The sequence below is a fragment of the Erinaceus europaeus genome, chromosome 2 (genome assembly GCF_950295315.1).
Source record: "Erinaceus europaeus chromosome 2, mEriEur2.1, whole genome shotgun sequence".
Classification (NCBI taxonomy): Eukaryota; Metazoa; Chordata; class Mammalia; order Eulipotyphla; family Erinaceidae; genus Erinaceus; species Erinaceus europaeus.
Genome location: NC_080163.1, coordinates 55,988,107 through 56,013,443, shown reverse-complemented (window position 1 = coordinate 56,013,443; position 25,337 = coordinate 55,988,107). Strand labels below are relative to the sequence as shown.

The window sequence follows — 25,337 nt, the reverse complement described above, 5'->3', positions numbered from 1 at the left end:
GATGAATAAAGTTCACTTTGATAGACTCAAAACAGTCCCTAAATTATTTTTTAAAATTTATTTAGTTATAAAAATGAAAACATTGATAAGACCATAATAATCCCTTAATTTAACCCTCCCCAAAACAAAACAAACAAAAACAAGCCTCCAGTCCCTACCTGCAGGGAAAAAGCTTCATGAGCAGTGAAGTAATGTTTCAAGTGTATCTCTCTCCTACTCTCTCCCCTGTATCCCTCAATTTCTGTCTCCATCTAAAATAAACACAAGGTATTTATTTCTTTATGTTTTTTCTTTCTTTTTAAATGTTTGTTTATAAAAAGGAAACACTGACAAAAAAAAACCATAGGATTAGAGGGGTACAACTCCACACAATTCCCACCACCAGAACTCCATCCCCTCCCCTGGTAGCTTTCCAATTCTTTAACCCTATGGGAGTATGGACCCAGGGTCATTATCGGATGCAGAAGGTGGAAGGTCTGGCTTTTGTATTTGCTTCCCCACTGAACATGGGTACTGACAGGTTGGTCTATACTCCCAGCCTATCTCTCTTCCCCTAGTAAAGTGAGACTCTAAGGAAGCGGGGTTCCAGGACACATTGGTGGGGTTGTCTGCCCAGGGAAGTCCAGTTGGTATCATGGTAGCATCTGGAACCTGATGGCTGAAAGAAGAGTTAATATACAAAGCCAAACAAACTGTTGACTAATCATGAACCTAAATGCTAGAACATTGCAGATGAATATTTGGGGTCTCTGTTTTGTAGATAGTAAGCCTGGGCCCATGACTATACTAGTTTTTTTTTTTTCCTGAGCCTGACATCTGATATGCAGGTGGATCCAACTTATTGTCTGGGGAGATAATGTCATGGCTGGAAAAACGACCAGAAAGCTGCATCAGGGAAGAGAGTAGCTCCCAAATAGTATAAATATTGTTGACTGTAAACTCCATTGATTTGATTTGATCTGGGGCCCATATTCAGCTTAGGAGCCTATGTGACCTCTGCATTCCTGTAGATCTGAGCTAACATTCTGTGGTCATGAGTAGGAATGTTCCAAGCTGCCCCAACTTCAGGACCCATCTTCCTCATGTGGAACACAGAGTATGTTTTCCAGCCTCCCTTCGGAGGCTGGAACATTCTCTACCATTGTTGATCCATGTTGAAAGCAAGGTCCTATAGGGGCCCACAAAGAGGTCTATTGTGTTGTTCCTGATAGAGATGACCAGTAACAATGGAGAGAGGGATTTATTTGAGGTCTAGGCCCATCATGTCTGTTTGGGAATCTCAGGACTCCCCGACTAGGGCCCCAGCTGATGGAGTGGCCTGATAGTGACTAAAGAGTCATCGTTAAAGTATGCCAATTAAAAATTTTACCTTCTTTTCCCCTTTTTTTCCTTTCTGGAGCTGGGTTTTGTATATTTGACTATCCTGCTGCCTAGTGGAACTTTTCATTCAGGTACACACACACACACACACTCACACACACACACACACACACACACACACACACACACACACACACAGAGAGAGAGAAACACGCACCAGAGCTTCCCCTGGTGTGATGCTGTGGCTCTCCCATCTGGTGCTGGGGTTTAACTTGGGATGCATACATGGCAAGGCATGGGCACTAACTGGTGAGCTATGTCTCTTGCCCTATAAAATCAACTTCTTGGCACACACACACACCTCCGCCCAACATCCCCCCCCACCCCCCACCGTATGAAAGCAGACTCTAATCTTGATTTAGGATCTTTGCTTACTCTAGAATTTTTAGCTGTCTTCTTAGAGGAGTTTCTCCTATTCTACCAATAAATTGACAATATATGAGCACATCAAAGTTGAAGGCCAAGTTTGAAAGATGCTATAAAAAGTACAGACAAAACAACCACCACAAAGCTAAATAAATAAATAAATGAATAAAAATCTGGTCAATACTGTGAAACAACTAGAGACATTGGGTTTCTGTATGCTATCTATTGCTTTGTAACCCCACACCTGATGACTAAAGGTTAACAGTGAGATCAGCTCTGTTCATCAACTCTGTTCCAGTGGTGTTAGGTGGGCCTGCCTGACAGGGAGATGAAGGATCTGCTTTTGAGAAAGCTCACATAGGGGCCAGATGGTGGCTCACCTGGTTAAGCATACACATATTACCAAGCACAAGGATTCAGGTTCAAGCCCCCTGGTCCTCATCTGCAGGGGGAAGCTTCATTAGTGATGAAGCAGGGCTACATGTATCTGTCTCTTTTCCTATCTCTCCCTACCATCTTAATTTCTTCCTGTCTCTATCCAATAGGTAAAAAAAAAATTTTTTTTAAGTTTTTTAAAATTTATTTTCCCTTTTGTTGTCCTTGTTTTTTATTGTTGTAGTTATTGATATCGTCGTTGTATAGGACAGAGAGAAATGGAGAGAAAGACAGAGGGGGAGAGAAGACACCTGCAGACCTGCTTCACTGCCTGTGAAGCAACTCCCCTGCAAGTGGGGAGCCAGAGACTCAAACTGGGATCTTTACGCTGGTCCTTGCACTTCATGCCACGTGCGCTTAACCCACTGCGCTACCGCCTGACTCCCAAGAATATGTATTTTTTTTTTTAAAAAAAGAAAAAATCTCTAAGAAAAAAGGGGTGGTGGCAGGCACTGGTGTGCCTGGTTATTAAAAAAAAAAAAAGCTCACATAAACAGCTGGCAAAGTTGTGTTGGTTATCAGCTGAAAGCTCAGTCAGGATCTGCAATTCCATTCTCCTGGCAGCTTGCTCTCAGCTTGATGGTAAGAAAGTGGGACTGCCAGGTTTTTTTTTTTTTTTTTTTTTAAGGGATGGGGTTAGAAACTGGCAATGTTACTTATACATTCTATTGGTCAATCACAAAGCCCTGATTCAAGAATTGGAAATTCTTGTGTTTTAAAACTGCCAATGAACTTGAGAATGTGAAAGTCTTTTTTGCCACCAGGGTTCTCACTGGGGCTCTGTACCAGCCTTATGAGTCTACTGCTCCCAACAGCCATCCTTTTCTTTGTCCCCTTTCTCTTTTTCTAGTTTATTGGGTATGACAGAGAAATTGAGAGGGGAGGGGAGGGGAGATAGGGAAGGAGAGACAGACACCCGCAGACATGCTTCACCACTCATGAAACAGCCCTCGCTGCAGATGGGGTGTGGGGGCTTGAACCCAGGTCCTTACACATAGTAAGAGAATGTGAAAGTCTTAATGTTTAATAGCATTGGGAGTGTAGAAAGCAATGGGATATGGACCCAGGGTATGCAGATAGGATTGGAAAAATACAAAACTTAACCACAGGAATGACTGGTTTCAAAGAGTAAAGAAGTCAGTAGAGAAACAGGCCACCATAGGCTGATAAGGACATGTAGAAGCTGGAGGTTAGAATAAGACCACATGCCAGTAATATGGCTGAGACAATGGTCAGGCACTGAGCAACTGAAGTGAAGGAGTTATAATAGAGGATTAGAACCAGGAATTAAACACAATGCCAGAAAGAAGGGTAGAAACAGGTCCAAATCTAAGCACCCCAAAAAGAATTTTGGTCCATATTCCCAGAGGGATAAAGAATAGGGAAGTTGGGGGCCAGGCTGTGGTGCACCTGGTTAAGCACTCACATTACAATGCATAAAGACCCAGGTTCAAGCCCCTGGTCCCCCACCTGCAGGGGGAAAGCTTCATGAGTGATGAAGCAGGGCTGCAGGTATCTCTCCATCTTTCCCTCCCCTCTCAATTTCTGTCTTTATCCAATAATAAATAAGTAAAAAATTTAGAAATAAAAAATGTTTTAAAAAAAGAATAGGGATGTCTCCAATGTAGGGAATGGACACAGAACTCTGATGGTGGGAACAGTATAACATTATACCCCTATTATCTTACAATCTTGTAAATAATTACTAAATCACTAATAAAAAAGAAATACATATGAATCAGAAAGCAAAAAACAAAACACACACACAGAGCTAAGGCAGGAGTATTGCTTACATTCCACCTCCCTGGTTGAACTGCTGAGTGATCTCAAGACACTTCACAGAGGATCAACATGGTGGGCCAAAGTCAGTATAACACTTCAAAACACACGGAGAATCATGCAGACACTGGACACTTGAGCTCCAGTTGTTTCAATTCAGATTTTATTAGTTGCTTCTGAGTGTTGTATTTACCTTTATTTATTTATTTATTTTTTTACTTTTAAGAACCTTTCCTCACTTACCAAAACCTTTGCCTTGAAAAATACAATTCACATTAGTATTGAGAGACAGATTCCTTTACGGCACTGAGGACAATCTGTTAAAGATTTCCATAACTCCAACAACTGAAATACCAACACCTTCTTCTTTTTAAGTGACCCCAGACTTAACCTTACATGACATCTGCAAACCAATTTTTACCATCAAGATAAAAATAATTAAGCGCAATGAATTAATTTTCTTGCTTCTTTAGTCTTGGGTATGGTTAAGAAAGGAAACAGCCAAATAAAAAAGTAAATAAATAAAAAAAAACTGAAAGGAAAAATAAGTTACTCTAATTGATTAGTTTATGATTTAGCTAAGCATCTCATAACTGATCTTTGCCTTTCCAGACTTTTGGCAGCTATTAAAAATACAGATAAAATGATACATACAATAAAATGCAAATGAAAAACAAACAAAAAACCAAGGAACTACTACTGTACAAGGAAATCTGTACATTTCACTTTTTAATCCTCACAATATTGTAAGAGAGTGACTATATCCACTTTACAATAAGGGAACAGGTTCAGAAGTGTGAAACGACTGCTGTCAGAAGGTAAGCAGATGCTGGATCTAAACTAGTTCAACTCTACATCTACCAACACTATGCTCTATTATGCTGCTCAGGCTCCTAAAGCTGTCCAACTTTTGGCGATTTCTAGTGTTTATAGCTTCATCTTCTAAATTTAATACATTTAAGTATGCAGATCTACTGAATAATAAGAAGATCTACTACAATTCTTAATTTACTTGCTGAAACAGGAGGTTGCCAGGAATATTAGACAGTCCTTCAAGTAATTAGAACAGTCCATACATAAAATGATGGTTTCATTCACTGGTAGTTAGTAAAGAATAAAAAAAGAAAAAGAAACAAAAACATGGGTAGTAGTAATTCATTTATTTTTCTCCTGGCCATCTGTCAGTCTCAAAGGAATGAATACAAATGGACAAATTCCCATTTTGAACTTGATTAATTTACACTAAGTGCTTGGTGGAATGCCAAAATAGGGTTCTGGTTTTAAAATCTTACCGCTTGTCTTTATTTTGAATTTTGAAAGCATGTATTGAATTTTTTTTTCCCAAGTGTTTTAACTTGGTGGAGGTGATACTCATTGAGGGTAGTTTTACAGTATATGTTTGTGTAGTATCCCATAAGGACACATGGTATTTAAGAGGCAACTTCCATCGCTCCATAAATGGGATCAGAGAAAGCCTATATAAATGGATTATTTTATTGAGAAACTAACTTCAATCTTAACCTATATAGTTCAGACATTCCAATATCTGCTGAGAACATATTTGCACGTTTATTAAAGAACTGTTGAATTTTAAGTGATCAACCTTAATATCTAGTTACTGCTTATACAAGTTCTCACAGAAATTTAGTTTACTAGTTCTAGACATTTTTCCTTGAGTCCAGTTCTAAAAACATCACATTTTTATGCTTCAGAAGAAGCTGAAAAAGTGAGATCAGATTATCAATAAGGCCTCTAACATTAAAATATGTGTTCCTGATCTCCTTTCTAGAGTTTAACTAGCTCACTAATTCATTTATTGAACAAATATATTACAGAACAGTAGCTACTATCAAGACTGAAGAAAACAAAAAAATAAACACGTTAATATATGAAAGGGAAGTGAGATGTTTATACACGCGTTGACATAAAAACTAGGAAATAAAGCTCAATGTAGCAGAGGTAGTGATCTGTAAGCACCAATTAAAGATAGCCAAATGAAACGAGAAGCCATTATTATTATTAGAAAACTAATTGTTTTTGTCTGGACCACCCCCACATAATCTAACAGTAAAGGATCACAAGGCAGATGTGACAGAGTGGCAGAGGACTTCAGGGCTAGTTAAAGGAAACTGGGTAAAATATAGAGTAATCTGTGTCATCACCTGTTGGTGCTGCCTCATTTTTCCAGAAATGACTGTACACCTAGACAGCTGTGTTAGGTGAAGATACCACAAGAAAGGCAGAAGAAGGGTTCCTGGCCATCTTGTTTGAAAGGGATCAGTTTCTCAGTTGTTCCAGTCTTCCAATTCTTGTCTGGGCATTTAGCCATTGTAAATGGGAAATGGGAAAGGGGAAATGTAAAAGGACAATGAGTGTGAAGATGAAATTTACCTGGAAGAGAATTCAAGGGTAAATTATGGCTAAAAGGAATGTAAAAACGGAAAGTCCTGAAAATCTGTGTGTATAAAAACCAACCCCAAATTATCTCAATTCATATAACTATAAAGCTCCGAAACCCCTAAAGTCCCCCTTTCCCAAAAGAGACAAGATCCTATTCAACTCTTGTTATAGGGACCACTAGGGAGGCATAATTACTTGTAAATACAACAATTCTGTGGCTGAGGAGCTAGCACAGCACCAGTACATGGAACCTTGCAGGTTTAAGCCCTGACACCACCATATGCCAGAGTGGAGTGGTGTTCTGGGGGTGGGGGTGGGGAAATCAAAACCAAACTGAACATAACTTTATACTCATTTCCATCCACCTGTACAAAAGATTTTGGGTTGAAAGTCATCAGAATATCTATTTCAAAATAGTTTTCTTAAGCAAAATGTTTAAAAGTTATATGAATACTTGTGACATTGATCAAATGCCCAATGGCAAGACTTCCAGGGAGACCAAACTGGTCACATGAAATCAATCTTAGAAATAAAGCCAATATGACTAAATCCAAAACAGGTCACATGAAGTACCTCATGTACAATACAAACCTAGTTTAATAAATAAAGGAAGCACAGGTGACTGCACTCTAGGAGAACATTCAGTTCCTGATGGCTCATTCAGAGTCTTCTCTGAGATTCCACTGCCACTTCTACCTGGGCAAGTCTAATGGTACGGCCATGTAGCTTATAGCCATCTTGCCTGACTAGTGCCACAGTGCCAGGCTGCACCCCAACACCAGCAGGCACGTGACAGATGAGTTCGTGCTCATGAGGGTCGTATTTGTCTCCTACGGGTGTCATCTTCTCCAGGCCGTGCTTGGCAAACACACTTTTCAGCTTGGCTTCTAAAAGTGACAGACCTCGGAAGATCTTTTCCAGTGTGAGCTTCTGGTCCCCAGGCTCTGCTTCTTCAGAAATGCACTCTGTAGTCTTCTCTAAAATGTCTGCTACTTCCACCAAGTCCTTACAGAAACTCTGGATTCCTACAGAAATCAGACACTTTTATTGTTTGTGAAGAAAGTACCCTGCTCTTAAGGGTGAAGTATGGGGAAGGCTCAGGCAGGTGGCTAATACAGTGGTAATCCAGGAAGTGTGATTATCATCGATTATCAACCCAGTGTTACTCCTAGCAACCACATCTACTTAGAAATCTACTTGGAAAAGGGGAAGAGGGTTAAGAACTTGTAGTTCTATATATAGTAGGCACAGACACTTGTCCTTCAAATACTTGATCATTTTTATGTGCTTTTTGTATTCTTGTTGTCATCTACCTTTGTGCTGAGTTACCCATATTTTGAAAACTTTTGCCTGTTTTAGCTGTGCTGAGGAGGATTCTCAATGGGCAGCTGGCAAGACAGTTCACATGGGAGGGTACCTGCTTTGTCATGTGTGTGATCCAGGTTCAAATTCAGCACTGGGCAGAATTTCTGGTGCTGTGCTGCCTCTTCTTCTAGCTCACCATCTCTGTCCCTTTTTCTTTCTTCTTCTTCTTCTTTTTTTTTTTGCCTCTAGGGTTATTGCTGGGGCTCAGTGCCTGCACCACGAATCTACTGCTCCTGGAGGCTATTTCCCCCTCCCTTTTTTGCCCTGGTCATTTTTTAAAAAAAAATTGTTGCTGTGGTTATTATTATTGTTGCTATTGATGTTGCTGTTGGGTAGGACAGAGAGAAACTGAAAGAGGAGGGGAAGACAGAGAGGGAGAGAAAGATAAGACACCTGCAGACCTGCTTCACCACTTATGAAGCGACTCCCCGCTGCAGGTGGGGAGCCAGGGGCTCGAACCGGGATCCTTACACTGGTTCTTGCACTTTTGCACCATGTGCACTTAACCCGCTGGGTGGTTTGTGCCATATGTGTTTAACCCACTGCGCTACCGCCCGACCCTACCTCTTTCTTTTTATCTGAAAAAGCTGATACAGAGCAGTGAAGCCCCAGCAGTGACAAAAACAAACAAAAATCTCAAGTGTGTGTGTGTGTGTGTGTGTGTGTGTGTCAAGTGACATAATGATTTATAAAGTTTACAAGACAGCTAAGGAAGAGTAAAATGTTTTTTTCTTGGGGTCAGGAGACAGCTCACCTGGTAGGGTCTGATACTTTGCTATGTGTGAGGACTTGGGTTCAAGTCTCCAGCTACCACATAGGAGCACCCATGCAAAGGGGAAGCTTTGCAAGTAGTAAAGCAGTGCTGTGGATAAGTGTGCTCTTATCCTTTTCTTATCTCTCACCTGCTCTTGAAAAAAAGTCTGCTAGAAGCAGGACAGTCATGTAGGTAAAAAGCCCCAGAGGGGAGTGGAGAGCACTTTTTCTTAAGGGCTGGTAAAAGAGGAATAGGAAAGTAAAATATCCATAAGTAATGTGCACTTCCAAATTTATAGTATGAAGAACTAACTACACATACTTGCCAGAGATGGGTAACAAGACTTATCTAATAATTTTTAGAATCACATGAACTGTTAAAGGCAAAAGCTGTTGGGAAGGACATGATTGACAGGTAAGGACTCTTATCTTTAATTTCCGTGTGCTAGAAGTAAAGTTTCTTGAGTAAAACAAGTATAATGGGATCTGGATTAGTCAAGTAGCATGCATAATGAGTTTGAAGTGCTGGAAGCATGACAGATGGATGAGGAGGGAAGCCACCAGAAGAAACAGGAGAGTCAAATGAAGTAACCTGGGCATAACACAGCTTGGACTGGATGGGAGAGTGAAACCAGGAAGTGTTTCCAGAGAAAGAGATTTGGTGTGATCAAAGTTCTAAAAGAAAAAAGGTGGGAGATAACTAGCTCACCCAGTAGAATTTGCACCTTACTATGTGGGCTTGAGCCCCAGCACTACAGGGAGCACCACAGCACCAGGAGAACTCCATGGCAATCCTATGCTATGCTATGTTGTCACTTTTTTCATTTGCTCACTCTATCTATAAATAAAGACTGAAAAAGTTGGCCCTGTCTTTGTATTAAAAAAAAAAAATCCACAAGGTAACTCCCACCTCCACATAAAGGGTGTCAGTCTTAAATGTTAGTGGTGGTTAAACAAATAATTGAAAAAAGCAAAAGAGATTGACTAGAGGTCTTAAAAATATGACAGTAATATTAGAATTCCACTCTAGAGAAAATAATGTCTGATAATGATCAGGGACATCAAAGGCATCCTGTAGCCACCAAAGGAAGATACAATTTTCTAATGTAATTGTGAAAGCTGTAAGCTTCTGCTGGGCTGAGTTGTACAGGCCATCTGGCTCCTACTTGGGAAAATTAATAGAAGCAGAGGTTGTGTTGTCTGGATGGTGAGGGATTCAGTCTTACTATTCTTTTTGTTTTGTTTAGATATAGACAGGCAAAGAGTGTGTCAAGAGTGGATGAAACCACAGCACCAAAGCTTCCATCAATGTGGTGGGGGCTAGGCTTGAACCTGGATTGCAGACATGGCAAAGTAGCATACCGCTCAATTGGGCTATTTCACCAGCTCTCTCATTCTCTTCTAATTATTACTTACTCCAGTAGTTATCTGTTATTTTTTATAGGGGGAAAAGATCTCCATGACTTGTATGAAAGAAGGTGGGTTATGAAGCCAAACCATTCCTGGTAGATAATCTTCATAAAAGATTTCTAATTGTATTCTCACTGAGTGATCTTCAATTTTGTTTTTTTCATTTTAAAATATTTCATTTATGTCTTGGGTAATGGCAGAGAAATTGTGAGGGGAGAGGGAGATAGGGAGAATGAGAGACACTTGGAGCACTGCTTCACCACTTGTGAAGCTTCCTCCCTGCAGGTAGGGATGGGGCTTGACACTGGGTCCTTATTCCTGGCAAGGTGTGCGCTCTACTGGGTGCAAAAAATGAACAAAAACAAAACAAAGCAAAACAAACACCTCTCTCAAAGAACTTCATGCAAGTGGTTACATGAAAAAAATTCCATGAATTTTTTATGATGAAATTCACAATTATATTTATGAACTAATAGGTGGCACACTTAACCTATAGGCTGTAGTTTGATAAATACTACTCTGACAGTCAGAAATTTGAGACTAAAATATGGATGAAGTATTAAGACTATGATCTGGAAATCAGTACCTAGCTGATACCCCACATCTAGAAAAATGATGGTTACACCACCGAATGATAAGCAGAAGCCTATGCTGAAGTACTGGGGTTGGACAGGACAGGAATGAAGTGTATCCTATATGCAAATAGCAGATAGAATCCAGTAAACAAGAAGTAGTATGACGTAGGGGAAAAACTAAACAGACAAACCAACAAACACACACAGGGGTCAGAAGACAATAGAGTCCTGCCACCAATTAAAATGTTTGGTTCAACTATAAAACGTGACTAGATGAAGGATCCTCAAACATTTTCATGCCATGTGTAGTGGCAGCATGGTACTCTGTACTAAACAAGGAGCACTGTAAGCAATCACAGACTTGCCTACAACCCTTGAAGCCCTGTTACTAAATTAACAATTTCAGAATATATATATATATATATATAAAATAAATAAATTGTGTCAATTATCTTTTATTTCTTTGCCTAACTAATTTCTAAAGACTTGGCTTTATTTTCTTGTGTTATTAATTTGAAGTCATCAACGCTCTAAAACATTAAAAAAGGGAATATATTTGGAACAAGACATGATATGTTAAGAGAAAACTTTCTGAATGACTTTGAAATAGACTCAAAAGATTACCCAATGAGTAACAATAGATGTGATGTCACCTGGCATAGTCTTCAGGGCTATCTGCTCCCATGTGGTCCACAGCCTTTGTCTCTGAGTAATTTAAAAGTAACTCAGTAACTTCAAAGTGTTGCACAACAACACTGCTAATACTACATATAATTTTCCTCCATAGTGGTGAAAACTTTCAGCTGGAAATGTGGCTATTACTACACAATGGACTTAGACAAATTTTACTTCTATAAAGCAATTTTCAACATTGTGATTATCTATGCTTTGACTCCTTCCCAGAACGTCTTAATAACTGCTTGTTCGAAGTTAGGAGCTATTTATATAAGCACTAGGCTTACTGTACATACCAGAAAAATAATGAAAGATTTGGTGACTATGAAGGCAAGTATTCCATAACTTTTTTTTTTATTAAGCATTAACAAAATTAATACCTTTAAGAATAACTTGTTGGAGGACGGGCGGTAGTGTAGCGGGTTAAGCACACATGGTGCGAAGTGTAAAGCCCAGCATAAGGATCCCAGTTTGAGCCCCCGGCTCCCCACCTGCAGTCACTTCACAGGCAGTGAAGCAGGTCTGCAAGTGTCTGTCTTTCTCTCTCCCTGTCTTCCCCTCCTCTCTCCATTTCTCTCTGTCCTACCCAACAATGATGACATCAATAACAACAACAACTACTACAACAATAAAACAAGGGCAACAAAAGGTGGGAAAAGAATAACTTGTCAATACTTAATAAAATAAAAAGCTAATACTGTCAATAATAAAATGATTTGACAATATTCTCAATAAACAGAATAAAGCTTGTGGTAGTGGTGGAAGGGGAGGGCTGGAATTGGTTAAGGACCAAGATAAGTTCTCACTATCTTAAGCCGGCAGAATGGTTAGCAAGTGGCCTTAAAATAAAAGGTCTTTTTTTTTTTTTTTTAATTTTGATTAACCTCCTTACCAAATATCTTGGCATCTTCTACACATCTTTGGGTTCTCCTTCTTATGTTTTCACTGTCAGCTACAGCTCTCTGGTATTTCACCTAAATGTAAAACAAAATCGAAGTAATGAGAAAAGAGTGTTTTTGCTGACAAATTTCACCTTTATCATAGGCTTAACCAAAAAGTAGGTTTGGGAATCTTAAATCAGCTGTTCCCACCTACCATTGCCCCCAGTCAAAGCAAAACTCTACTGTGTGTGTGTGTGTGTGTTTCAGTCAGACAGAGTTTCCTTCAGTGCAGTGGAAGCGATATTTAAACCTCTGCTGCACAATGGTAGAGTAAATAAATGAACTATTTTGCTAGCCCAGGACACTAGCAGCCTTGATAGGCTGTCATTGAATCTACTAGTTTGAACCCTTTTAACAGTATTGCTGAAGCTCTTTCTCTTGAAAAACACAAACAAACAGAAACCCTTGATATTTCTCATTTAGCCGACATTGGCACCTTCTGACTTTAGTTCAATAAATTGAACTCAAGGACAACCCAGAATTGAAAAGTTGTGCTGCTGAGCTGGAGCTAGTGCTCACCAGTAGATGTGTGTTATTTAAGCCTCTGCACCACATGGCAGAGTCTGCGTCACTGGAGGGACAAGCGCTGGTGTATCTGTCTCTGTTTGAATGAGAAGGTGGCCCTGGGATGGTGGCATCATGTCTGGAAAAGGTCCTAGCTGCTTCAGGGAGGGGAAATGTGTAATTTATCTTGAAGGCAGTTAAGTCATTTCACCATCTTAGTCCCTTTAGTTTTTTGCCTTCATTTTCATAATCCCTGATTCCTTTAATTGCTCTCATAAAACAAGTTTGCCAATTTTCTTGCCACCTTGGGTGGTCTTGCTTTAGGATCACTCTTACCTCTTTCCTTCAGCCCAGAACTGAGTACAGTATGCCAGAGGGCAATGACAAATGGCCTCTTTCATTCAACAGTTATATATTGAGTTGCTACTACATGACAGGTACTGCATCTCCTTTAAAGTCACCCAAAACATCATACATCTAAGCACCATAAGACAATATGGAACAAGAAATAGAGAAATCTCAGTAGCACCAGTAAGTCAGTATTAGTTTTAATTTCCTATAGATGGTTATTATTTTTTAGAATTTTTTTTCATTATTGGATAAAAACAGAGAAATTGAGAAGGGAGGAGGAGACTTAGAGGAAGAGAGATACCTGCAGCCTTGCTTCACCACTCATGAAGCTTTTCCCCTGCAGGTGGGGACCAGGGGCTTGAACCTAGGTCCTTGCACACTGTAATGTGAGCACTTAACCAGGTGTGTTATCATCTAGCCTCCTTACAGATTATTTCTGCCTAGAATACATAGTAAGAAAGAGATGAGGTGGGGGGTAAAGAGCCAATTACAGAAAATTTAATTTGAAAAATGAGCACTAAAAAAAAAAAAAAATCTACTCACCGTTAAATCCTGAACTTCCTTCTCCAGTTTAACAGCTTTGACCTTTAAGGCTCTTTCTGCAAGAGAAGGCCCAAGATCATCGGGAGGGTCCTCAGAAGTGCAGTCCTCACCAGTGGTTCTCTGGGTAGCAGTGCTGAAAGGATGCAGCCAGCCTCTAAAAGGAGGGAGAAGGTACACAATGAAAACATGGCACCACAGTTAGCTCATCATCGGAGACCGGAAAGTTTTTCTGATTGGCCCTCCAATCAAAGTGTTTTCATTTATACTAATATAATCACTTAGAAAGTTCTGGAGGGGGGGTTTACCATTCATGAGCAGTGAAACAGGTCTGCAGGTCTCACTCTTTCACCAGAGCACTGCTCAGTTTTGGCTTATGGTGGTGCGGGGGGATTGAACCTAAGGCTTCGGGCATGAAAATCTCTTTGCATAACCATTATGTTATCCATTCCCACTGTAGGTATCTCTCTTTCTTTCTCCGTAGCTACCTCCCTCTTAATTTCTCTCTGTCCTAACAAATTAAAATAGAGTGGAAAGAAAGAAAGAAATGGAAGGAAAAGGGGGCCAGGTGGTGGCACACCTGGTTAAGTGCTCACATCACAGTGTGCAAGAACCCAGGTTCAAGCCCCTGGTCCCCACCTGCAGGTGGAAAGCTTCACAAGAGGTGAGGCAGGGCTGCAGGTGTCTCTTTGTCTCCTTCATTCTCTATCTCTTCCTTCCCTCTCAATTTTTTTTAAATTAAAAAAAAAATTTATTTACTTATTATTAGATAGAGACAGAGAGAAATTGAAGGGATGGGGGAGATAGCTAGGGAGAGAGACAAGAGAGACACCTGCAGCCCTGCTTCACAACTTGTGAAGATTTCCCCCTCCAGGAAGGACAAGGGGCTCGAACCCGGGTCCTTGTGCACTGTAGTGTGAGTACTTAACCAGGTGAGCCACCACCTGCCCCCCCGTTTCTATCTCTATCCAATAATAAAAAAATAAATAATAGAAACATATTTTAACAACAAAAAATAAATAAATGGAAGGAAGAAAGAGTTTAGGAAGTACCAACTGTAACTGGAAAAGAAAATGAAAGTAAAACCCTGACACCAGTATCTGGTACTTAGTGCTTAAAAAATCAGGGCAGGGGAGTCGGGTGGTTGTGCACCAGGTTAAGGCAGACAAAGCGCAAGGACCAGAGTAAGGATTCCGGTTGGAGCCCCCGGCTCCCCACCTGCAGGGGAGTCGCTTCACCAGGGGTGAATCAGGTCTGCAGGTGTCTATTTTTCTCTCCGCCTCTGTCTTCCCCTCCTCTATTTCTCTCTGTCCTATCTAACGATGATGACATCAACAACAACAATAATAATAACTACAACAACAATAAAAAACAAGGGCAACAAAAGGGAAAATAAATAAATATAAAAAGAAAATCAGGGCAGGTGGTAGTGCAACTGGTTGAGTACACAATGTGCAAGGACCCAGCTTCAAGCCCTTTGTCCCCATCTGCAGGGGTAAACTTTGTGAGTGATGGAACAGTGCTGCAGGTGTCACTCTAACTCACCCTTCCCTCTTGAATTCTGGCAGTCTCTCTCCAATGAATAAAGATAACAAAAAAATGTTTATAAAAAGTAAAGAACAAGTCATTATTAGAAATGTATTAACAATTTGAGACCACTGTTAAAATTCAGTCTGATTACACATTCGAAGTCTCAAGTGCTTAGACTGAAGCAACTATACTCAGCCTAGCGGTTGTGTATTAAAAGGTTTGAGACATTCAATCAGTTTTCCCCCCTCATATTAATTAACTAGTGATTTATTGTGGTGACCCCAGCAGGAGTTTGGGACTATTAGCATACAAATGACGTCACCCTGAGGAGGTGCTTCAGAGAAGGGAATGTATAAAAGCAAGGGACTTGGAGCACATGATGCTCTTTTTGGCTGTTGTTGCTGCTGCTTCTGGTCAGAAGCTTCTTCTGGTCAGGTATCCGCCATGGCTGCTTCTCCTGGGAACTGAACATGCGTGACTCTGCTAGCCAGTAAACTTTTAGACCCCTCTACAGCCATGAGTAACTTTTACCAGAGCTGATAATTGTTTATCTTATGGGACTAAACTTTGATAACCATATTCAGACTTAACGTATGCTTAACCCTTGATAAGTGCTTATTTTGCCATTTACCTGTTTCACCCTAATAAACCTTGTATTGATTAAACCAGTTCCCAGCTCCCGTTGTGAATTCTTCTATATGTGCCACAAGCAGCCCCAACCCCCATACCTCCTTTTAAGTTAATTTACAACATTTATGAGACTACAATAGGAATGTACATCAACACCATTCCCACCACCAGACTGTGTCCATCAGTGTCGTCGCCCCCCCACGCCCCGCGCAAAGCTGAACATCTATTCTCACCCTCCACCCACACCAGACAACAACCTGGTTCTGGCTCAGGAAAAAACTAGTATAGTCATGGACCCTTTGGAATATACCTAAAATATGCCTACTAGCTATCTTCAAAACGGAGACCCCAAATCTTCATCTGCACTACTCCAGCCTTTAGGTTCATGTTTAGTCAACAACTTGTTTGGCTTTGTATGTTAACTCTCTTTTCTGCCACCAGGTTCCAGATGCTAGCATGATGCTGAACAGACTTCCCTGGACAGACGACCCCACCAATATGTCCTGGAGCCCCTCCCCACTAGTGAAAGAGAGAGGCAGGCTGGGAGTATGGATTGACTTGTCAATGCCCATATTCAGCAGGGAAGCGATTACAGAAGCCAGACCTTCCTCCTTCTGCACCCCATAATGACCCTGGGTCCATGCTCCCAGAGGGATAAAGAATAGGAAAGCTATTGGGGGAGGGGATGGGATACGGAGTTCTGGTGGTGGGAATTGTGTGGAGTTGTACCCCTATTATCCTATGGTTTAGTCAGTGTTTCCTTTTTACAAATAAAAATTAAAAAAAAAAAAAAAAGTAACCAAGACCCACAACTCCTGAACCTCACCCGTGAGTGATTCATATAAATGGCTGAGGTCTCTGGAGCTTCAGAGACTGCAGAGAGCAGGAGGAAGGGCCGAGTGGGGAGCCCAGGGGCACCGCCCTCCCTTGACTGACAAGCGAAGGGGCCGGGCTGAGAGTGACAGCGAGGCTGGGGGCCAAGCCCTGCGCACCTGCAGACGCCATAGCCGGGGGCGGGGGCCGGCACATCCCCGACTGAATAGAAGCGGGGTGGAGGTTTCCCAAGCATCTCCACCGCCCAGCTACGAGTCTTTTCATCTCCCACGGAAGACCCAGGGGGCGTGTCTGCCGCCTCAGTTTCCCCCTCTGTAAAATGGGACTGTGAGTGTTTTGTCGGGGCGGCCCTGAGGCTTGGTAGGTTCTCTCGCCGTGCAACCCACCCATAGGCGGCCTCAACGACTCGCTCGTCCCGCATCGTCGCCAGGTCCCCAAGTTTCGCTCTGCCCCGTTTACCTGCCCTCAGACGCGGCACTCGAGGCCAGGACGCATTGCACCCGCTGCCTGGCCGCCCACAAGGACCGCGCGGCCATGTTCCCGACCTAGGCTGACGGAGGTGGGGCGCACGCGCGCGCGCAATGGCTCCTAGGCGCGAGATAGGTCAGCTTGAAAAAACCACGCTTCCCGGCAGCCTTTGAGGGCGTTCCCCACTCGCAGCGGGTCCGAATGAGACCTTTCACTTCCGGTTGGCTGAGCGCGGCTTCCTCCTGACAGAACGCAGACTTCCGGTTCTAGCTTGGTTTGCCCGGAAGGTGTGGCCTTTACTCTCGTGACGTCAGCTGGGAGCTTGGCGCGCGGGTTCCTGGGCTGCCGGGCTGGGTCACAGCTGTCCCCCTGGTGGGACTGAGCAGGCGTTTTAAAAGCGAGCAAGAGCAAACTCAAGAGCAAGTCAGATTAGAATTGGTGTTTTAGAGTGAGGGGTGTGGTCCTGCGGGAGCCTGGGATGTTTTATGGCGGAGCGTGGAAGTTTTCCCAAATGAAATGGTATTTGAATTGAAAGCCTAAGGATGAGTAGATGAAAAGAGTTAAGTGGATCAGATAGTGGGAAACAATAGCATCCCTTACAACCCAGTGAAATGAGTAGAAGAGTGTAAGTACTAAGAGAGAGGGGGTACATAAGGCTAGGCTGGGCCGGATTGCACGAGATCAAAGCCTGATTCCCCTTGCTGCCATCAGTCTGACCCCCTGCCCCCTTTTCTTCACTGAACTAAAAGCTGTATTAGGGCAGGGGGGAAAGTATACATATACATACACATGTATATATATTGGGGAGGGGGGGGTCTGTCCACGTCTCATGAAAACTGCCCCTAGTGTAATTATTTAACATTTTTCTTGAATAAACTTCAGTTTTACCCTTATTGCAGTGGGAACATGCTACAAAGCTTTTCAATGTTTGAGAATGGGTTACTTTGTTGTACATATGCAGAAGTTCAGAAGATAAAGTGCTGGGGGCTGGGCAGTGGTGCACCCGGTGAATGGACATAGTACTAAGCACAAGGACCCATACAATGACCCGCAGAGTTCGAGCCTCTGCTCCCTACCTGCACTTCTTCACAAGTGGTGAAGCAGGTCTGCAGGTCTCTCTTTCTCCCTCTTCCATCTCTCTATCCTATTGAATAAAATGGAGGTGGGGGGAGGAAAAAAATGCCCACTAGGAGCAATGGATTCGTAGTGCTGGCACTGAACCCGAGATAAAGCTGGAGTCATTAAAGAAAAAAGTGTTGGATCAAACTATGCTGGAGAGGACTGTATTCTGACCTGGGAACTGTTGGAGGTCAGTTTAGGGGATTTGCCTCATAGAGAGGATCTGCCTTCACTAAAGTAGCTACTATTTTAGGTGTACCCAGCGCCCATAGCATTTCATTTCATTTCATTTCATTTCATTTCTTTCTTTTTTTGTTTGTTATCCTAGAGTATTAATGTCATGTGTGTGTTTGTCTTAGCTGTGATTTCTAACATCTGGTATACTAGGTGCACATAGTATGTGCTGAATAAGTAACCAATGAAGTTGGACGATAAAGCAGATTGGAAAAAATGAGTGAATTTTAGAGGGGTTTGGTATAAAAAGTAGACAGGATGTGAGGTGACTGGAGTTATGGTGCTTTGATTTGCTAGACTAATTACTTGGATAACCCATTAGGCCAAAAGAAATCTTTTTATTTTATTTTTTAAATAGACACAGAGAAACTGAGAGAGTAAAAGAGACCACAGCACCAAACCTTCCTTTTATGTGTTGAGGGCCAGGCTCAAACCTGGGTCATGCACATGGCAAAGTAGCACACTATCTAAGTGAGCTATTTTGTTAGCACCCAAAAGAAATCTTAAAAGATGGATGTATGTCTTCATATTTGGAATCTTTATATAAAATGGCTAACTTGTACTGTAGCTATCTGGATTGGAGTTTTTACTTGCTTGTGAGTCTTATTTGCTACTTACTTATGAATACCTTTGGCAGTCTTTTGCATCTTTACATCCTATCCAGTGTAAATGTATGGTGGTGGGATGAGACACAGAACTTTGGTGGTGAGTGGGATGTGGAAGTACACCCTTAGAATCTTATCAACTTTTGAACCATTATTAGATCACTAATAAAATTATATTACATAAAAAATGTAGCCAACACCTATGCTTATTTTTGACCTTAGAAGAAGAGCAAAATGGTTTAAGGAGAAATAATAACCCCTTTTTACATCCAAGGAAATTGAGATTCAGGGAGGTTGATGAACTTCTTCAGGATCCCTGATGATACAGTGACACGTGAATGCTGACAGTTCAAACATTTGGCAGTGTTAAAAATAGGGAGCTTCATGTCAGCCTCAGGCTCATGAGCCTGCACTTTGAAAAAACTACCAGTCAAGGCATTTGAACTGGCACTCATATCTTAGCCATTTGGTCTGTGCATCTTATAGCTGTCCAACTTACACCAAATGTGCTTTATACTAGCATTCATTTATTCATGTGTTTATGGAGTGCTAGTATGCTATATGCTATAGTGCAAAGGAGGGAGAGGAATGATGAACTTAGAGGAAGGGCTCTAGGGTCAGCATTCTTGCATCTGCATGCTGTCTTCACTTCCTGTGAACTTCCAAGTTACTTAATCTCTCTGGGCTCCCATTTCCTGAACTGTGAAAGCTGAAATAGTAGAACTAATATCATAGAGTTTTAGGGAAGACTACATAGAAGAATGATTAGTTAGCATCAAGATTGTTTATATAATTAAAAGGGGAAAAATGTGGAAGGACTGAGGAAGCTCACCAGGTAGGGCATGTGCTTTGGCATGTGTACAGCCCACGTTCAAGCCCTGGTACCTTATGGGAGTCTTATGACACTGGAGGAAACTCCTTCCTCTTCCTCTCTCTCTAAATAAAGAGATATCCTGGGGAGTGGTAAAATCATGCATATGAAAGGCCCTGGTTCTACAAAACAAATAAACAACAACAACAACAAGCCAACAACAAAAGCTAGATCTCCTTGCTCAAAAAATTAGGAGGAAAATAGCAAAGCTTTAATCCAGGCACATGACTCTACTTAGTATAGGTCGCATGACTTTGAATCCAGTCCTGACTAACACAGTACCTGATGCACAGAGAATGTCCAATGAATGTTACCTAGGCTTCTGCCTATCACAGATCACAGTCCAAGATTTGTGGATGGGAAATGGCATTTAACTCCAAAATAGCTCTGGTTTGTGCTGGAGATCAACAATATGGGACCTTGGAGCCTCAACCATGAAAGTCTTTTGCATAATCATTATACTATCTCTTTAGTCCGAGTCCCCATTAAAAAAAAAATTTCAAATTGTGTGAGTCCTTTTGTCACTGAAGACACTTGGTGGAATCCAGATGAAAACTGTCAGGAAAAAGAAAAAAAATTAACAACAGAAAACTGTCAGTTATGAATTGGTTGTCTATTGGTTTTTGATGACTAATTGCCATGTAGATGACATTTCTTCCATGGAAAGAATGTAGAGTTTTTAGCCAGACACTTATCTAATAGTTAATACAATCAACTGTTGATTGAGCATTTCCTGTTTCTCAGAAACTAGAAATTGCTTCCCATGCATTATGTCATTGAATTCCCCCCACCAGTCTTGGAGGAATATACGGTTGTTACTCTGGTTTCATAGGCCAGAATAAAAACAACAACAACAACAACAACAAAACAGTGAGGTCAAATGACTATCAGACTTTCACAGCTGGTAAGCAGGAAAAGCTACTGAGAGCCAGCCCTATCCGAAGCCAGTGGTCCTAAATTCTAAACCTTAGGCTCTACTTTCATTTTAGCTATTTTCACTGCTATGGTCTTCAACTACCTCAGAAGGTAGTATACTTTGAGTGAGGTTAAAATATGTAACCTTATGTAAGGGAAGTATGTAGAGTCATTAGCAAAGTGTCCAGAGACTATTCTGGCATTTCTTTTTCCCTTGAGCTGACCTCTGAACTCTTACAGTTAAGTGGCTTTATCTTTACTGGCAGGAAATGTGCTGAAGAGCTAGAAAATGCTGAGAAAGTAGTGAGTGGCTCAATATGGAGATTGTCCATGACTTTAAGTCTTGGCTGCTTCATAAAAATATCAATTTTTTTTTAAATGCCTAACACCTATGTGGCAGAAATGAGTCACATGGCTTACTTCCTAGCAGATGTGGAATGGCAGACTGGTGGGCCTCCAAGTACAAGATGATGGTGACATAAAAGAGTGTCACTTAGACTGCTCACTATAGCTTCTGAATCCTGAGCATCATATCAAATAGGCTTGGCTGGGGCTGGATGGAGGTTCACCCCAGCAGAGTGCAATATTATTGTTCATAAGGACCCAGGATCAAGCCCTTAGTCCCCAGCTACAGGAGGGGAGTTTTATGAGCAGTGGAGTAGTGCAGCAACTGTTACTCCTTATCTCTGCTTCTTCGTATTTCTTTTTTCTTTCTTTTTTAAAAAAGTTAATTTTATTTATTTGTTCCCTTTTGTTGCCCTTGTTGTTTTATTGCTGTAGTTATTGTTGTTATTATTGATGTTATTGTTGTTGGATAGGATAGAAATGGAGAGAGGAGGGGAAGACAGAGAAGGGAGAGAAAGATAGACACCTGCAGACCTGCTTCACTGCCTGTCAAGTGATTTCCTTACAGTTGGGGAGCCAGGTCTCGAACCAGGATTCTTACACCGGTCCTTGCGCTTTGCCCTGCCTGCGCTTAACCTGGCAGCGCTGCCGCCCGACTCCCCACTTCTTCTTATTTCTTTCTATCTCTCATCTTCTATCAAAAAGAAAGAAAGAAAATGGCTGTCGGGCATAGTATAAGTACTGAGTTTCAGTGATAACCCTGGTAGCAAACAAACAAAAAAGGCTTAACTGACAGTAAACAACCCACCCTGAAATGCCCGTGACACCCTGTGGACATTAAAAACCTATGTTCCTGTTACTATGAACTTAATATACTCAGATGAAGAACCCCTCCTTGTCTGCTACAAAATAAGATCTCTGGTTTGAAAGTACTCATCTCTGGGATTCTAGCAGCTGTATCTGCCCAGTTCTAAACACACACGAGGAGTGACTGTAGAATGTGCATATTCTGTATAACTTTAGTTCACCTTGATGTAATCAGGGATCTGATGATTCTATTGACTTTTTTTTTTCAGCCCAGAAATTTTTTTGTCTTGCCCCAGAGTTTGTCAGTAATGTTCACCATGAATCTAACTGGCACAGTGTGGTCAGATGATCAAGTCTTATCTCTCTCTGCTGCTCTGCCGGTACTTGAGCAATGCCTTGCTTTCCGTGTAGACCAGGAATGGGGTGCCGAGAATGGGATGGAATGAATTGGCCACATGTGTCCTCATTGCTTCTGAAGGGAATGCAAAGACATTTGACAAAAAAAAAAAAAAAACCTTTACAACTGTGAAATTTCATCTCCCTCCACCCCCATTTTCTACCCTTTGTAAAGTTTTTAGGATGATCTCAGTTCCCCTCTTCCCTTCTATTTCTTTCCTCCCTGTATCCCCTATAACCATGCAGACAATAAAGGCTGGTCTTTTGGGTGTCCCAGAATGTGAGGGCTATTTCCAGTCTTCTTGTGTCTCCTTGTGAAAACGCATTTCCTCCTAGGATGGACAAGTTGATATTTCTTGTGGATCAAGTCCTCATTCCCTTTCTAGGTCTTCTTCATTTCCCATTCCTGAAGTACAAACAGATGAGACAAATCAGCGTGTGGACTAGTCACATAGGGTGGAATATTTCACTGTACTTGCTGTTTGATATAAAGGTCTCCACTGGCCAGATTAGGGTCCCAGCCCAATAAAATATTTAGGAGTAAACCTAACCAAAGAAGTGAAAGACTTGTATACTGAAAATTATGAGTCACTACTCAAGGAAATTGAAAAAGCCACAAAGAAGTGGAAAGATATTCCATGTTCATGGGTTGGTAGAATTAACATCATCAAAATGAATATACTACCCAGAGCCATCTACAAATTTAATGCTATCCCCATCAAGATCCCAAGCACATTTTTAGGAGAACAGAACAAATGCTACAAATGTTTATCTGGAACCAGAAAAGACCTAGAATTGCCAAAACAATCTTGAGAAAAAAGAACAGAACCGGAGGCATCACACTCCCAGATCTCAAATTGTATTATAGGGCCATTGTCATCAAAACTGCTTGGTACTGGAACATGAATAGACACACTGACCAGTGGAATAGAACTGAGAGCCCAGAAGTGATCTCCCACACCTATGGACATCTAATCTTTGACAAAAGGGCCCAGACTATTAAATGGGGAAAGCAGAGTCTCTTCAACAAATGGTGTAGGAAACAATGGGTTGAAACATGCAGAAGAATGAAACTGAACCACTGTATTTCATCAAATACAAAAGTCAATTCCAAGTGGATCAAGGACTTGGATGTTAGACCAGAAACTATCAGAAACTTAGAGGAAAATATTGGCAGAACTCTTTTCTGCATAAATTTTAAAGACATCTTCAATGAAATGAATCCAATTACAAAGAAGACTAAGGCAAGTATAAACCTATGGGACTACATCAAATTAAAAAGCTTCTTCACAGCAAAAGAAACCACTACCCAAACCAAGAGACCCCTCACAGAATGGGAGAAGATCTTTACATGCCATACATCAGACAAGAGTTTAATAACCAACATATATAAAGAGCTTGCCAAACTCAACAACAAGACAACAAATAACCCCATCCAAAAGTGGGGGGAGGACATGGACAGAATATTCACCACAGAAGAGATCCAAAAGGCTGAGAAACACATGAAAAAATGCTCCAAGTCTCTGATTATCAGAGAAATGCAAATAAAGACAACAATGAGATACCACTTCACTCCTGTGAGAATGTCATACATCAGAAAAGGGAACAGCAGCAAATGCTGGAGAGGGTGTGGGGTCAAAGGAACCCTCCTACACTGCTGGTGGTGGGAATGTAAATGGCTCTAACCTCTGTGGAGAACAGTCTGGAGAACTCTCAGAAGGCTAGAAATGGACCTACCCTATGACCCTGCAATTCCTCTCCTGGGGATATATCCTAAGGAACCCAAAATATCCATCCAAAAAGATCTGTGTACACATATGTTCTTGGAAGCACAATTTGTAATAGCCAAAACCTGGAAGCAACCCAGGTGTCCAACAACAGATGAGTGGATGAGCAAGTTGTGGTATATATATACACAATGGAATACTACTCAGCTATTAAAAACGGTAACTCCACTGTTTTCAGCCGATCTTGGATGGACCTTGAAAAAATCATGTTGAGTAAAATAAGTCAGAAACAGAAGGATGAATATGGGATGATCTCACTCTCAGGTCAAAGTTGAAAAACAAGATCGGAAAAGAAAACACAAGTAGAACCTGAAATGGAATTGGAGTATGGCACCAAAATAAAAGACTCTGGGTGGGTGGGTGGGGAGAATACAGGTCCAAGAAGGATTCAGAGGACCTAGTGGGGGTTGTATTGTTAAATGGGAAACTGGGGAAGGTTATGCATGTACAAACTATTGTACTTACTGTTGAATGTAAAACATTAATTCCCCAATAAAAAAGAGAGAGAGAGAGAGAGAGAGAGAGAGAGAGAGAGAGAAAGAAAGCCTTTTTGTATAGCCATTATTCTATCTCCCCTGCTCCAGAAGTCTCCCAACCATCATATCCTAGCTAGGTATTTCTTCTTTTGCAGGTCCATACTTTCTTGTCTGCAGTTCTGAAATCAAGAGAGTACTGAAATGGAGTCCTTTTTTTTGAAGTGTTTTGGTATAAACACATTTGATGGCAAACTCTACTTGAACTGATGTGAGGCTGCTTAGAATATATTTATCCCATGTACGTGACTACTCATGTGTCTTGCTGTATAATTATCAACATTTTTGTTCATAGTACTTCCTGAGAACTTGCTGGGATATTCCATTATATATAGTATATGCACCATATTTCCTTCTAAAATCCAAGATCTGAAACAAAGCTGGCCCCTAGAGTTTCAGATTTAGGCCTGGATTTGGACTTAGAAGAAGTAATTTTGTATCCCAGCTGTGGCCATGATGCCCTGAATGACCCTGGACAAGTTTTTTTTCCTCCTTGATAAATAGTTCCCTCATCTATGAGATGGAAGCTTTCCTCTCTCAAAATACACTTATATGCTCAGAAATCAGAGGCTGTTAAAACTGTATGTTAAAAAAAGTAAATAGTTTCTGAGGTCCAGCAAAATAGCTCACTTGGATAGTGCATTGCTTTGCGATATGCACAACACAGGTTCAACCCCCTCTCCCACCACTGCATTGGAGGACACTCTGATGTTGTAGCTTCTTTCACTCTGTCCTTGCCTCTCTGTCACTATGTAAAAAATTAAAAGAGAGAGAGTCTGAGAGAATTCT

At 41.3% G+C, this 25,337-nt stretch overlaps 2 protein-coding genes across 4 annotated transcripts in view; both read right to left on the bottom strand.

Moving 5' to 3' along the window:
- Window positions 1-4,101: 4,101 nt before the first annotated feature.
- GRPEL2 (GrpE like 2, mitochondrial) lies at window positions 4,102-17,079 on the bottom strand. Its single transcript, XM_007516383.3, has 4 exons — window positions 16,928-17,079; window positions 13,478-13,631; window positions 12,031-12,112; window positions 4,102-7,385 (listed from the first exon to the last, which is right to left on the bottom strand). Exons 1-4 carry the CDS (start codon window positions 17,002-17,004, stop codon window positions 7,021-7,023), a joined length of 678 nt encoding a protein of 225 aa, XP_007516445.2. The 5' UTR covers window positions 17,005-17,079; the 3' UTR covers window positions 4,102-7,020.
- A 2,016-nt stretch (window positions 17,080-19,095) lies between these two features.
- Window positions 19,096-25,337, bottom strand: part of AFAP1L1 (actin filament associated protein 1 like 1) — a 100,586-nt gene continuing 94,344 nt past the window's right edge. For all 3 annotated transcript variants that reach the window (XM_007516439.2, XM_060180776.1, XM_060180772.1), the window contains one exon: window positions 19,096-22,634. In XM_007516439.2, coding sequence (XP_007516501.2) covers window positions 22,611-22,634 — 24 coding nt within the window. In that variant the 3' untranslated portion in view covers window positions 19,096-22,610. The remainder of the gene's footprint in view (window positions 22,635-25,337) is intronic.